Source organism: Galeopterus variegatus, unplaced genomic scaffold (genome assembly GCF_000696425.1).
Source record: "Galeopterus variegatus unplaced genomic scaffold, G_variegatus-3.0.2 Scaffold2731, whole genome shotgun sequence".
NCBI classification, from domain to species: Eukaryota; Metazoa; Chordata; class Mammalia; order Dermoptera; family Cynocephalidae; genus Galeopterus; species Galeopterus variegatus.
In genome coordinates, this window is record NW_007728842.1 from 126,605 (window position 1) to 141,794 (window position 15,190).

General features: G+C 41.7%; 1 protein-coding gene across 1 annotated transcript in view; it reads right to left on the reverse strand.

Annotated features, from left to right (window-relative positions):
* LARP6 (La ribonucleoprotein domain family, member 6) overlaps window positions 1-1,261 on the reverse strand; it is a 23,106-nt gene extending 21,845 nt beyond the window's left edge. Inside the window, exon 1 of the mRNA XM_008582827.1 lies at window positions 1,112-1,261. Coding sequence (XP_008581049.1) covers window positions 1,112-1,261 — 150 coding nt within the window. The remainder of the gene's footprint in view (window positions 1-1,111) is intronic.
* Between the last annotated feature and the right edge of the window lie 13,929 nt (window positions 1,262-15,190).

Genomic DNA, 15,190 nt, shown 5'->3' on the forward strand with positions numbered 1-15,190 from the left:
CGGGGAGGGCGACTTCCTCTGTTCTCCTCCCGCACAGGCCTGTCCCGGAACGGGCCCCTGTACCCCCGGATCCTGCCCTCCGTCCGCCGGCGGCTGGTGCGGCCCCAGCCCGAGAGGAAGAGCCAGGGCTCCCTCCTCCTGCCGCCTCCCTTCAGGGCTGTCGCCGAGGGAGCGCAGCACGTCTGACTTCTCAGTTTGTGCTTGACTCTGGGGGTGGCGGTCTCAGACCACAGCTCAAGGGGCTTCTGTGCCTCCTGTGTGTGTTCCCTACTAACCTGCCAAGACGAGAGAAAATTTCCACCTTTCGTCTCTTTGGCATAACCACCGTGCGTCTTATGAGGTTAGGGACTTGGCTCCTGCAGTGCCGTTACCAGTGGTTCTCCAAGTGTGCACCCCAGACCGCAGCATCGCCCTTACCTGGGAACTTGTTAGAAACGCAGGTTCTCAGGGCCCATCCAGACCTCCTGAATCAGAATCTGTGATTTAGGACTTTTGTGTTTTAAAAACCCTCCAGGTGATGCTGAAAAGTTCACTGAAGTTTGAAAGCCACTGCCCTGCAGAATACGCCCTGCTCATAGTACGCACTCAAATATTAGTTGAGTGAATGAAGGAAGCTATTGTAATGCCAGTATGTTCTAAAACCCTGTAACCTTTTTACATGTAAACTTTAAATTGAGTTCCATCTCAACCGTCCAAATGTGATCCAGAATCTAGGGACAGGGGCACAGACATAACTATGACCTGAATCTGCTTTCATGAGGCCCTGAGTTTAGGGCTTCAAACTTAATTTATCGTATTAATTTGCCATACTAGGAAACTAATGGAATCCTGTACCAATACTTTGTTTTGACATAGGGATGCAAGTCAGGAGAGGCTCAAGAAATGGGGTCTCTTGGAAGGCAGTATCCCTGTAAAAGAATATCATGCATAGGACCCTAGGTGTCCAGGCTAGGGCCAGGAGAGATCCAGGGGCCCAGCAAGGACAGCCCCTCTTTTTAAAGTTGGACTACAATGTGTCCCTTTCTTTGTCTGATCTCTCTTTTGATAGAAGAGGTCCTAAAATGAGTAAGTGAAACAAGAGAGACCCTTGGTGCTACTGCTGTTACTGCACCAGAACAGCTCGTAGCCTTGGGTCTGAGCTACTGAGGAGAACAGGCAAGAGGTCCAGACTATCTTTTCCCAAGCCAGCTACACCTGCCTCCAGGGCTATAGAGACTGCAGAACCTCTACACTCCTGGGGTGAGGCTCGGCAGAAAGACATATGCAGTAGCTTCCATGCCTCTCCGCCTGATAACCAGTTCCTGAATTTCACAAAGTGATACCCATAATGTCATTTAAACTACCCCGTGTGGCAAAGACATAAAGGATTATTATTCCCTACCCACAGTTATGGCTCACATTTGTACCAGGTCTTACAGTTTATGAAGAATTTGTACCTTGTCTCGGGTTTCCAAATGCCTGATTGAGTCCCCTGGGGACTTTTCTTTCTGAAAATATAGATTCTAAAAACATGGTTTAAGAACTGACAGTTGGTGGGTGAATCTGATCTGCAGAAGTGTTTTATTTGGTAAGAGTTTGAAATATATTCAAATAACATGAAAATAAATAAAATAAAAATTAGTTAATTAAGTTAATTAAATAAAATTAAAATATTATAAAATCATATAAATTGAATTTATATGCCCTTATATACGAATATGTCAGTCTGTGCTGTTTCTTATATTGTTTATTTCTTACTCCCCTTAAAAGAATTTTGAATCTAGAAAGGATGTCATACATTATCCAGCTCTGAGCTCCTCCTGGTAGGGAGTGGGTACCCCTCCTAAAGTACAAAACTTTCTTCCAGGGCCCCATTAAGTCATAGGATAAATATGGGGCACCTTTTTGGAATATCAATTTTGCACAAATATCTGAGAGCCATAAGGTATATAGTAACACGATTTGGAATATCTGTGAAATCAAATGAAAAACTTGCACAGAATTTTTTATAACTTTATATAAAGTAGCAACTTTATGTAAGTTTCCCATTTGTAGTAGTTGGCTTAGCGTGATGCACAGGGGAGGGGAGGACAGAGACACTCATCTTCAGTAGGGGCACTTCATGGGAGGTGTCCAACTCAACCACTTTTCAAATGAGGAAAGTAAGTCCTGATGAGGCTTGCAGAGAAGGGCCTCTTCCTCCACACTGTTGTATTTCACATTCTGTCTAGCAGAAAGCCTTGCGTCTACGAACTCTTGTTGATTTGATTTGATTAGTCCTACCCACACACCCCATCATTTGTGTCACTGGTGAAGGAACTGGGGATTTTAAAGAACCCCTTCTGATTTCACACTCCTTTCTCCCCGGAGGCCTGGCAGGGGAAGGAGGCCAGTCCCGCCCAAGCCTGTGTTGAGCATCATTGCATGGAGTTTGCATCACCATTGAGATGATTAGCAAAGTCCCTTTAAAAAAATCCATGACCTCAGCCTGGAGTTGGCATCTTTCCCTTTGCCTGGAATCTTGAGGGCTCACTTTTATAGTAAACATAAAATGGGAATAGCTTTTTTTCCCATAGCTCCTGAGGATGAAACAAAAGGAAATACATTGACAAGGCATCAGGAGGGACTGGATTAGGTTGAAGAAAAACTGAACGCTGGAAGACCTTTCCAGTATGTAAAAGGATGTTGTTTTGGAAATAGTTAGAAATATTTTTTAGTGTGTCTGGCACTAGAATTGGAAGTCAATAACTTGGAATAAGATACTATTGTGGTGAAACTAGGATGGGGCTAAGTGTTGAAGGGACTAAAGGAAGTATTAAAGGGCTACATGTTGAAGTGTTGTTCGGTGGGGGTGCTTAGTAAAAGAATTGATTTTTAACTGTAGAGTAGGGGCATTTTTACTTACTCATATAATCATTTGTTTAAGCATGTAAATAACAGGCCCTGTGCTGTACTCAATTTTGTAAAGTACATACGACGTGATCCATGAATACCAAGAGACGGAGGCAGCCTGGAAAAGTCAACCTTCAATAATAAGAATGTGTCTACTGCAATAGATGTTGTAACAGAAATCTGTACAAAAAGGCACAGCCAGTGAAAACATCACCAAGGATGTGTTGAAGCTTACTACGAAAGCTCACACATACGCAGCAGACTGTAATAGAAAAAGCACTCACTCTGGTATCAAATCGACCTGGATTCAGACACCAACCAGCCTTGTCACTTTTTAGCTTCACAACCTCTCTGCTGTTCACTTTTCTTACCTGTAAAATGGTCTGAATGATCCTTACCTGATTGAGTTGGGCACACAGATCAAATCAGATTGTGGAAAATATCTAGCTCAGCATCTGGCCCAGATTAGATGCTCAGCATATGCTAGTATACTGTGGAGGTACAAGGAAAATCTCAGCCCGAATGGGGAAAACAAACATTCCAGTTGCTGAATATTTATATTCCTCCATTGTAAACTCAGAAATTGGTAATTTTTTTTGGTCTAGAAGCCAAACTCTTATAAGTTGAGGCAGCCTTTCAGAGCCAACTAAATTCTGAATACACTGACAAAACAGAGTACCTCTCTAGGCCAGAAACCAGCATCTTCCTAGAGTTTATTCCTAACTTCAGTAAGAACTAAGATACTTATCCATAGGTGGGAGGTTTCTTATGAGACTTGTTCATCAATATCTATTCTCCCTTGTTTAATAATATCAGTTCCCAGTTTTAGATGGATATATGGCCACCTAATTAGTGATTACATTTCTCAGCCTGCTTTGCATATTGGCATAACCGTGTGACTAAATTCTGATCAATAAGACGTAAGCAAAAATGTTTTCTGTCACTTCTGGGATGTGCTTCTGGAAGTGCAGGTGTGCTTCCTTGGCTTTTTCCCTTTACCCACTGACTGAAGCAGCCAAGTTGGACCCAAGGAAAGGGTGGAAGTCACAAGTTAAGGGTGGTTGAGCCAACAAACAAGCCCTGAACTTGTTTGGTGGACCATAATCTGGATCATTTGAGGGAAAAACTCACACCTTGTTTAATTCGCCATATTTTGAGATATTTCTGTTACAGCAGGTTATTAATACTAACAATACTAATATTAAAATTGAATGATATAACATGGAAGTACCTAGTTTAGGGCCCAGGATATAGCAGCCACTCAATAAATTGATGTTTAATTTGAATTTTAGAAATTTGACAACTTAAACATTTTCCTGCATGATTAAAGTATGCATGATTAAAGTATGCAAATTATGTGATAAGAACACTGCAGGATTCCAAAAGGAATAGATTATGTCCTCTCTATTAGAATTGGAGCTCCTATTCTAATGGGGGAGCTAGATTCTTTATTGTTTAATTTGAATTTTAGAAATTTGACAACTTAAACATTTTCCTGCATGATTAAAGTATGCAAATTATGTGATAAGAACACTGCAGGATTCCAAAAGGAATGGATTATGTCCTCTCTATTAGAATTGGAGCTCCTATTCTAATGGGGGAGCTAGATTCTTTATTCCTTCTTTTAATGCTTTCACAAGAATGCCCAGCATTATTAATGGAAGTCCAACGATTGTTGCAAGTGGCAAAAACAGCTACTGTCTCCCACTCCCTAAATTTGAGATCCCATCCCCCATAGCAATAACAGTCCAAGTTTCAGTCCCACCATTTAAAAATAACTCCTTGCTGTTATGACATTAATTTTCTGTGGAATATTATCAAATTGTTTTGGAACATACTTCAGAGAGAGTATTCAAGCTTTACCTGTCATTTATCCTTTGTAGAGGACTAATTTACCAAACTGAAGGGGAGTGTGACACATTAAAAATAGATGGGTTTTAACTGGGGGGGGGGCGGTGAGAGGAGTGCTCGACCTAGAAAAGTGATCAGTAATTGCAGGTGTAAAGGTGCTTGATAGAAGTGCCAAGAAGCACAGGCAAAGGTACTCATTCTTTTATTGAGGAGATACCTGAAGAACTTGTGCAAAGCTGGGCCACACAGAGCCAGCTGCCTACTCTAGTCAGAAAGGTGAACCCATCCGGGTGCTGCAATCCCTAGGAAGACACAGCAGCCAGTGCTTCTCCCTGATCAGTGATTCTCAGCATTGGCTGCATGTTAGAACCACCTGGGGAGCTTTAAAAAACTCTGATGTCCAGGTTGCACCCTTCCTTAAGTTGTGGGGGTGTGCTGTGGTTTGAGTGTTTCCCCCAAAACTCATTGAAGCTTGATCCCCATTGTAATAGTGTAAAGAAGGTGGGAAGTCAGACTATGGTATTTGAAAGATGGGGCCTTTGGGAGGTGATTAGATAGTTAGGGCTCTGTCCTCATGAATGGATGAGTCCATTCATGGATTAATGGGTTAATGAATCAGTGGTTTATCACAGGGATGGCACTCATGGCTTTAGAAGAAGAGGAAGAAGCATGTTAGAGATGCTCTTGTTCAGCCTGTTGATATGATTCCCTGCAACTCTGCAGAGCACCCACCAGGAAGAAGGCCCTCACCAGATATGCTCCCTCAACCTTGGACTTCCCAGACTGCAAAATGTAAGAAATAAATTTCTTTATAAATGTATTAGTAGGGCTAGGGCTCACAGACCCCTCAACCCCGTTGTTCAGACTAGGTCTGTAAAGCTATGGCTAATATCAGAATCCTGCCGACGTAGCCAATTGTCAAGCTACACAACTACACCAGTTGTTGAATAAGGCAAATCATAACTACAGCCAAAATGTTTCATTATTTTAGTTATACTAAGTTTCCATTTGTTTTGTCAGGGCTAGGGCTCAGACACTACGAACCCACTGTACAGACTGGGTCACCAGACCCCTCACACGCAGATCCACACTAGGTAATTGGGAAAGATCCCAGGAGCCATTGGCAGATGACCCGAGCTCAGGCCTCAGCAATGGCAGTAGCAGCTTACAGGTCTGGCGGTGGCGGCAGCCTCTTGGAGGGTCCCGGGGGCACTGGTAGCAACAGCCTCCAGCCATAGTAGTGGCCTACCCCAGAGGGTGGGAGATGGCATGGATCAGAGCCATTCATCCTTTATACTTAAGTCATAAACCAGGACACCTGGGTGCACATGCGCAATTACATTAGACAATAACTAAGGAGCACCTGGGCGCATGTGCATATTTACATCAAATGCTTGGTAAGATTCTGAACATCTGAGCGGTCCTGACCATTTTCCTATATTTTCCCAACAGGGTTACAAACCCTTCACATGCAGGTCCACGAGCTATGTAATAGGAAAAGATCCTTGGAGCCGTGGGTAAAAAATTATTAGGCTTTATTCAGAGCTAGGAGCAGCTGCCGTAGTGGCCTCTGAAGCATCCCGAGAAGCACCGTGAATCAGAGCCATTAGTCCTTTATACTTAGGTCCATAACCCAGGACACCTGGGTGCCCATACACAATTACATTAGATAGTAACCAAGGAACACCTGGGTGCATGTGACTATTTACAGCAAATGCTCAGCAAGATTCTGCACATCTGAGGGGCTCTGACCATTTTCCTATATTTTCCCTACAATAAATTACCCAGTTTCAGGTATTCTGTTATAAGCAACAGAAAACTAACTAATACAGGGTGAGACCCAGGCATCAGGCATCAAACCCAGCTTTCAAAGCTCTCAAAAGGATTCCAACATGCAGCAAACATTAAGAACCTCTGTGGGAGATCTTTTAAACTCATTTTCCAGGCCACTCCCAACAGGACTGAATACTCTGGCTACTGGTTTCACCTGATCTCCAGGTGCAATAACCAGCACAATTCAACCTAGCATCTTCCTACTGAGAGATTGGAAGAGATTACTGAGAGATTGGATGACTGGAAGATGAATTTCTCAGGTGTACCATTTCTTAGCAGGAGCAGGCTTCAGACCAGGCTGCTGCAATCCTGCACTGCAGGCGGTGCACAGCACAAGGATGTTTTGCAAAGGGGATGAAGGGGCCAAAATTACTACCTAAACTCTGCTCGTCGAGCTGTCACCCTGCCCTCAGACTTGCTGCAACAAGAGGGTGGGAAGGAGAACCTGTATCTAATTGTCACAAAGGAGCTAAAGGACTAATAGTGGCCCTGGTTCAGTTCTGCCTAATGCAGAGTCAAAGTGAGATTCAGGGACCACTAGGATCAGAATTACCTGGGAACTTATTAAAATGCATATTTCTGGGCCTTCACCCTAGAACTAATGAATCAGATCTCTGGGGGCTGGGACTTAGGAATCTGTGTTTTTAACAATATCCCAAGTGGTTTCCATCAGGCTAAAGTTTGTGACGACTGGCCTAGGATATGGGATGATCTTCAATGCAAATAATGACTGAGCACCTCCTTCATGCCAGGCCCATGGTACTTTTCAAGGATATAAGCGCAAATAAGACCCATCCCTTCCTCAAGTATTTTCGTCTATTGGAAGACAGACAAAAGCTGTGGGTACCGGGAGGAGCCCAGCGGTGACCTCCGCTGAGATTCAGACAGGTCTGGCATACTTAGAGAACCAGTTAGCAGATACAGAAATCTCTATGTGAGGGACTGAAGCTCCTCCCCAGGGAATAGTCACCCCAGGGAAGTGGGAGCCAGGCACCACAAGCTGACCCATTAACAAAGCCCCCATTGTCAGAAAAGATGAGTGATTTGGGGGGCAGATTAGTATGTGACATGTGTTTGTTTGCCTGTGGGTCAAGGCCCTGCTACCCAACCCGCTTGCACCCTTCGGTTACATATTTGAGTCCCATGGAAAGACAGGGGACTGCACATTAAAACTGTAAGAGCTGTTTCCCTCTAACTCCTATAAACTGTTTGAGCAAAAGTAATATGACTTTGGGATCCCACTGATTGAGCGTACACATAACAAGGGGGGCATATTCTTTGCCACTGCACACAACATCTCAAAGCTTTGGCATCTCATGTGCTTCTCCTCAGCTGCAGGAGGAGCCTGTGGTGCCTGGTGGACGCAGCTGTGCCCAGGGAAGTGTCAGTGCCCAGTGGATGGGGCATTGTCTAGCAGAGAGGCTGGGGCAGTAGAAGAGGGATCACTTGTAAACACCAGGTGGTAACTAACTAGACTTGTCCATGAACTCATGTGAAATATCCTCAGGAGATACCCACAGATACATGGGCAGTGTTCTGGGGGCTAATGACATTAGGGGGTGAGAGGAGGCAGGTGGAAAGAGCCAAAAAAGCCTGGGCGGCAGTCTCAGAAGACAGCTTCTCTTCATTTGTCTTATCGTTTGCAGCAAGAACTTGCCCAATCAGGGTGAATTCTAATTTGTAGCCCAGACTAAACACTCTGAAGACACTAAGGGGCCCTGAGGCATGGGCATTGGGATGGATCAGGGCACTGAGAGGGAAGGAGCAGCACCCTGGAGTTCCTGAGGGGGTGGGGGATTGGAAGGTCTAGAACATTCTGGCGCCCACCAGCCTTTCCCCCCCATATCACTCTTGCCCTCACTCTCTGCCCCAGCCATATTGAACTTCTCAGTTCACTCCAAGACACCACTCCTCTTTTAAACATGCTGTTTTAGATGCTTGAGATGCTTATTCTCCTCCTTTCCCCTGGCCAACTCCTGCTCACCTCTTAGGTTTAAGTTAAGAATTCACTCAGGTGGACCTTCGTGGATTCACCAGCTTAGTGTGTAGGACATTCAATGCAGTCCATAAACTCAGATGTGGAGAAAATGTAACTCTTTGGTGTGATAGAAACCGAATCTCAGTTTCTGTTTGGGCTCTTCCCATAACTCAGGCTTGGATCAAAATTCCAGGTGTCCGATCATCAGTCGTCTGTGTACCCGGGAATCTGTCCACTGAGATGTCCATATCATCAGTCGAGGGCTCTCTTGGCTGCTTCAAGACCAAGTATGAGGCATGGGGAGCTTTGCTAAGTTCTCTATGATCACGTGTCATAGAGTCAACACCACTGGCACAGTCGTTTTCCTCCTTTTTAATCCAGCTTCCATTCTGGAAGAATCCTTTCTCGGTTCAGGGAAAAGTTTCTCTCATCTCAAACCCTTTTCTACTCAATGGTTGCCGACACCTTCCCCAAAACTTTTTATTATTTTCATAAATACAATAAGGTTGAAACAATAATAAAATGAACATCCTTACACATTCTATTAGATTAAAAAACTGTTAAAATTTTGTCCTCACTGTTTCCTCACCTCTAAGTACTTCAGCCTATGTCTGCTAAAAATAAGAACATTCACCTACATAACCACAATACCATGGTTGCATCCAACAAAATTATCAATGGTTTCATAAATCATCCAATGTCTAGTTTATATTCAAGTTTCCCCCAGATGTCCTATTCCAAGAATGGTTTTTATGCTCAAAAACAAAAACCAAGGTCCAATTAAGAGTGACACATTGCATGTGCTCTTCATGTCCTTTTAGTTCATTTTAATCTAGAGCAGTCCCTCCACCTTTTCATGTTATTGTTGTTGTTGTTTCATGACACTGACTTTTTGAGGATTCATGTCAGTTCTCCTAAGGGACTTAGGTTTTCGAAAACATAAACCAAAGACCTCTGTCCCGAACCTTCCTGAGGCAAGATATGTAATTAAGATATGTCTTGTTTTGTTGGGGATTGAGGATTTTCCCTGGCTGTAAGACAAAAACCAAGGAAGTCCCAGGCAAACCAGGATGAGTTGGTTGCCCTGCAGACAAGGAAGCACAGGACTGGATATTTGCTTGAATGGTTGCAAGGTGCAGGGTGAAACACTAAAGAAAAGAATAATCCAGTGTTATGCAGCTACACTTGATTAATAAATCCCCTCATAGCATTCTGCGGTTACCCTTTTGCAACACTCACATATTTTTGACTCTGTTTAATATCTAGATTTCCCAACAGATAGTAAACTCTGTAAAGGCAGGGACATGTTTATCTTTTCATTACTCTAATCCCACTGTATCTCCATAGTCCTGATACATATCAAGTGTTTATTAAATATTTATTGAATGAAGCAATGATTGAATGATGTCTAGGTATTTCAGAATTGAATGAATAAAGTGAAATTCAGCATCTATTTTCTGAATGCCCAGCTAAGAACTTTTTAAATAGTGTAAGATTGCAGCCCTTTGGTAATTTCCATAACCCTAATCACTGAGCATTATTAGGTTAGGTGCTTACATGGAGATCTTAAGCATTCTGTGCAACTTTCCTGGCCCTACAGGTGAGACTCCAGAAGTTTGAATGATCTTTAAGGTCAAATTGAGACCTTAGCTTCTAAGTCTATAGGGTCTTCATTCAATGAGGGAAGATTGATAAGGGTGGGGGAGACATTTAACTCATTGGCTAAGCAGCACTGGCTATATACCAGAGTCCTAATGAAATCAATCACCTTAAGAAAATTCAATTATATCAGACAGAAATTAAAATAATAATTCCACTCAGTTCTTGTTCTGTTCTCCACATTTGAATCCCTCAGGGTCATTAAATGATTGATCTGAGGCCAAAGATAGGTTGAGATTGGGAAAGCAGTTGAAATACAGTGTAATTCTGGACCTGGCCTGAACTCCAAGTCAACTCAAGGCCAAGTGTGGCTTTTGGGAAGTCTTCTGGGCCAGTGATTTAGTGATAGACTTGAAGTAGCATCGGGTACCTGAGTGTAGAGAATTCAGTTGGAGGCTGATGTGGGCTGGAATCTTGAAGGCCCAGTGCTCAGGACTAGCCAGTTCTAAGTGGAAGACGCCACATCTCAATGCATGATTCCTCATTCCTTTGTTTCTCCCCAGAAGAAGGTCTGATTGGCACCCTATCTGACTCATATAGTGCTGGCTTTATGGCAGATGCCCACCAGAGAAAGAAGTGTCAGGGGGTCAGGGGCACTATGAAGTATCAAAGAAAGACAGATAGGCAAGAGTATTTTGAAAAGAAAAGAAATTCCTAACTGTGAAGGAATTCTGAAATGCGTGACGAGATTAGTTTTTTTTCTTTCTGAGCATCAGCAGAATATTTTTGGTGTCTCTCACAGTAGGGTAGGGGACTGAGGCACTGAGAAGACACCAAAATACTGTAAAGGAGATGACAGAAAAGACCATTTATAAAGCAATTACTGTGTACTAGGCATATGACCTTATTTAATCCTTGAAGCAGTTCCAGAGGTATTGTTAGGAAATGGAGACTCAGCAAACTTAAGTGACTTGCAAAAGGTTATATGTCTGGCATGTGGCAGAGCATGAAGATTTACATTTACGTTGTTTGACTCCAGATATATACATTTCCCCCCACAGTCGGCTCTCCATATCTGCAGGTTCTAAATCTGTGGATTCAACCAACCCCTGATAGAAAACGTTAAAAAGAACATAATTAAAAATAACAATACAAAATATATTAAATATTATTAAAAATACATTTAAAATAACACAATTACTAATAACATTTACTATATGAAATATATTGAATAACCCATTTAATATGCAAACTATATTAGTTATAAGAAATATATTAAATATTATAAAAAATACATTAAAAATAACACAAAGAAAAAACAATTCCATATAGCAACTATTTACATAGCATTTACATTGTATTAGGTATTATAAGTAATGTAGAGATGATTTAAACTATACGGGAGGATGTGCATAGGTTATACGCAAACACTGCACCATTTTATATCAGGGACTTGAGCATCTGTGGACTTTGGTATGGAGGGATTGGGTCCTGGAACCAATTCCCAGTGAATACGGAGTGATGACTGTTTACCACACTGCATTCTTCTGGAGGTATGATGGGACTAAGGCCTAAACGGTCCCCGAAGTGGGGTCATTAGGTCCAGGTGAAGAAGACAATCATTGCTGCCATGCTATTTGAAGGGCACTGGGAAGACTTTTCTGCTTTGCTCTCACACCTACCACAATGCCTGAAATCTTGGCACACATTATTTTGAGATGAGTGTTGGGGTCATGACTCTCAGAGTCATTCTAAATGAACTAACTAGTCCGATCTAGAGGTACTGGGGTGAGGTGCTCTGTACTCCTCTCTGTCACCTCTATTTTAATATATCCCAGATGTTCCAGCAGCTTCATTTTTCATTATTAGCTGTGAACTTGAGAGCATTGTGTTCTTCCTTCTCTTTGGCTTGATTGTCCTTCTCTCCTGGGGGAAGGGGAGGGGTGCTAACAGCCTGGAGGGTGTCCAGATTTTTCCATTTTGCAATCTCTAGCCACAGCTGCTAAAGAAAACTTATATTGTGTTTTTAGTCAGTAGGGAAAACATGTTTTGTTTTGCATTCTTGCAAAACCATGAAACATCTGGCGTAATTTAGCTTAAGCCTTCCTTCCAGTGTCACATTTGGGCTAAATGATATAGAAAGATTTTCACCTTGAAACGTAAGGTATAACAATGTAATAAATCATTATTACATGGGTTTGGGTGCATACCAGGACTTACAACTCATGCTCTGTAAACTAAAACCTGTTACCTTTATGTTACATCACACTGTCAGAGCCCAGAAAATGGTATTTGGGCATGGGGAAACACTTATGAGGGTTTAGAAAGGACACTTCAATGTTCTCAACTACTGGTTCTCAAATTTGAGCATGCATCAGAATTACCTGGTGGGTTTGTTAAAACTCAGATTGCAGGTGCCCATCCCCAGATTCAGTAGGTCTATGGTACAGCCTGCATTTCTAACAGGTTTCCAAGTGATATTGATGATGCTGATCTACGGACCACATGTTGAGAATCTCATCTTTAAATTTTGGTCAATCTAAGTGAGGAATCAAATACAATACATGGGATTAGCAATGTCCAGTTTTATACTTTGCTTTGCTTTTCTAAATGTGTAAGAGTCGGTGCTAAAATGAGATGACCACACTTAATCATTGCTGGTGGGAGTATGCTTTGGTACAAACTTTCTAGAAAACAAATTGGCAGTAAATAAATGTTTGTAGACATTGATCTAGTAAATTCCACTTCTATAAGGAAATAATCAGAAATATGCACAAACACTAAGGTACAGAAATGTCTATTGCAGCTTTACATAAAATGGTAGACACTTGCCAAGGTCTGGGTTTGATTTTATTTTACTCACCAACAAAATAAAATGATAGACACTTGGCAATCACATGAATGTTCAATAGTTCCTTAATTATGATAATATTAATACAATGTAGTATCATGCCACCATCAAAGTATGCAGGGAAAAATTTTAATAAGAGGAAATGCTTATGTTATATTACTAAACAAAAAGTTCAGGACACAGAGCTACAAATACAGTATGTCAACTATATAATACATATATACTGCTATAAACAGCATGTCAACTAAGGAAACACCCTGAAATGTTAACGGTAAAGATTTCTGGTTAACATTATACTTGTGCCATGGATGCTAGTCATTTCTTCCCTACCTAATCTTCAAAAATAGTCTGTCCCACCCATAGCCTTCCCCCTGCATAATGCTCTCCCCCAAAAGTGGATTCTTAGACTGTCATATTTATACCAAGTGAGCCCATCCTTCCAGTGATAGGTGATTGGACACTGTATGGACACCTGACCCAAGGTGAACCCATCAGAGTCTCTTTATCAAAAATTGGACTGTTAAACCAGAAACCGTGATTAGATGGCTGTGAGATGTGTATATGTAGACTTAGGGCTGGTGGCTGTCTTAGGCTGTGTACAAGCAGAGGAGGCTACTGCCGATCTGCAGCTTTAATATATGTAGACTTAGGGCTGGTGGCTGTCTTAGGCTGTGTTGGGCTGGTGGCTGTCTTAGGCTGTGTACAAGCAGAGGAGGCTACTGCCGATCTGCAGCTTTATCAGTTATTACTGTCAGTACAATACAGGCTTAGCAACTAAGCAGCACATGCACGCACACACAAATCCTCCTTTTAAAGCAGGGGTGGGGAAAGGTTGTAAATATCAGGCTGTAATACGTTACATTTGTCACTGCTATGGTTCCAATAATCTCCCTTTTTGCCTTGAGCTAGAGTGCAATTGTGTCTTAAATTAATGGATGACTTCGTTTATTCATAAGTTTGTTTTTTCTTAATCCCCCACACTGAGTGTGTTGCTGCTTTTATTTACAGAAAAATATTATTAAATTAAAAGAGTGAGCTTCAGCTGAAAAAATAATTATTTGGTGGATAGTTAATTACTAGCCCCTACCCCCAGACCCCTCCTATTTCTGACACTCTGAGCTTCAGAAACTGAGAGGTTTTCCTTGGTTTCTTTTAGTTTGTTACAAAATCCAGGGAACAGTTTAAGTTTGGAAACTGTCTATGCAAAATTATTTTCATGTACTGAGCTAAGTGGATTCTGACAGCAAAGACTGATGCAGAGCAAAAGATGTAGAGTGTGGTTTTCCCCACTGATTTATAGACATGAAGATTGGAATGGATGAGTCATCGGCAAAGTGAATTGGGAGGCATTGCTGCAGGGCAGCCCACACTTTGTCATAAAATTCTGCTGCAGTATCACACTAGCTCAACTGTGGTTTACTATTTTTAGAAATATATACTCGTATGAATGAATGCAGTGTAGTTGGTTACCACTTCTTTAATGACACTTCAGGTTCATGTGAAGTTGCATTAATCCCAGTGATACTGTTTGGAATAAGCTAAGTACTATTTGGAATAATACTATCAGGTAATTCTCATCTCTCTCAAGGTCATCATGTCAATCTCTTCCATGCTGGGAGTCAAATTCAAAATAAAAAAATGATCGGAATTTGGTTTTAAGAATTTTTAGATATGCTGTAAGATCTTTGAGGGCATGGACTGACTCTGCCATGCTCAGTTTCATCCTCCATTTGTTTCATTAGTGAAAAAGCTTTCATACTGGTGCTAAGACATAAACTTAGGGAATAAGTGCTTGGAAGTAACATTCTGAGAGGCCTAGTTTGGAGACCCAGAATTGTGGTTTAGAAGTCTGGGATGATGTTGGAGATAAAGCTGTGATGCAATTTAGGGTTTCCAAAAGTGTTTGTGTTCGAAAAGGACGAGAAAACTGTCAATAAGGAGAAAATTATCGGCACTTTAAAGAAAAAGAAAATTTAGACTGAAAATTTCCATAAATAGAATCTAAGAAAGCTGTCATGTCCATTGGAGAAAATGATTTGGATTTGACACCATGGAATACCTAAAGAGAAAGGGGACCTTTTTCCCAAGAGATTTTAATACTGTAAGAGAAATTACTCTGGCTTAAAATGTTTTATAAATTTGACATAACGTTTAAAGATGGATGGCCAAGCTGAGGTAATTTATGTCTACACCTGCAGTTGACCCAA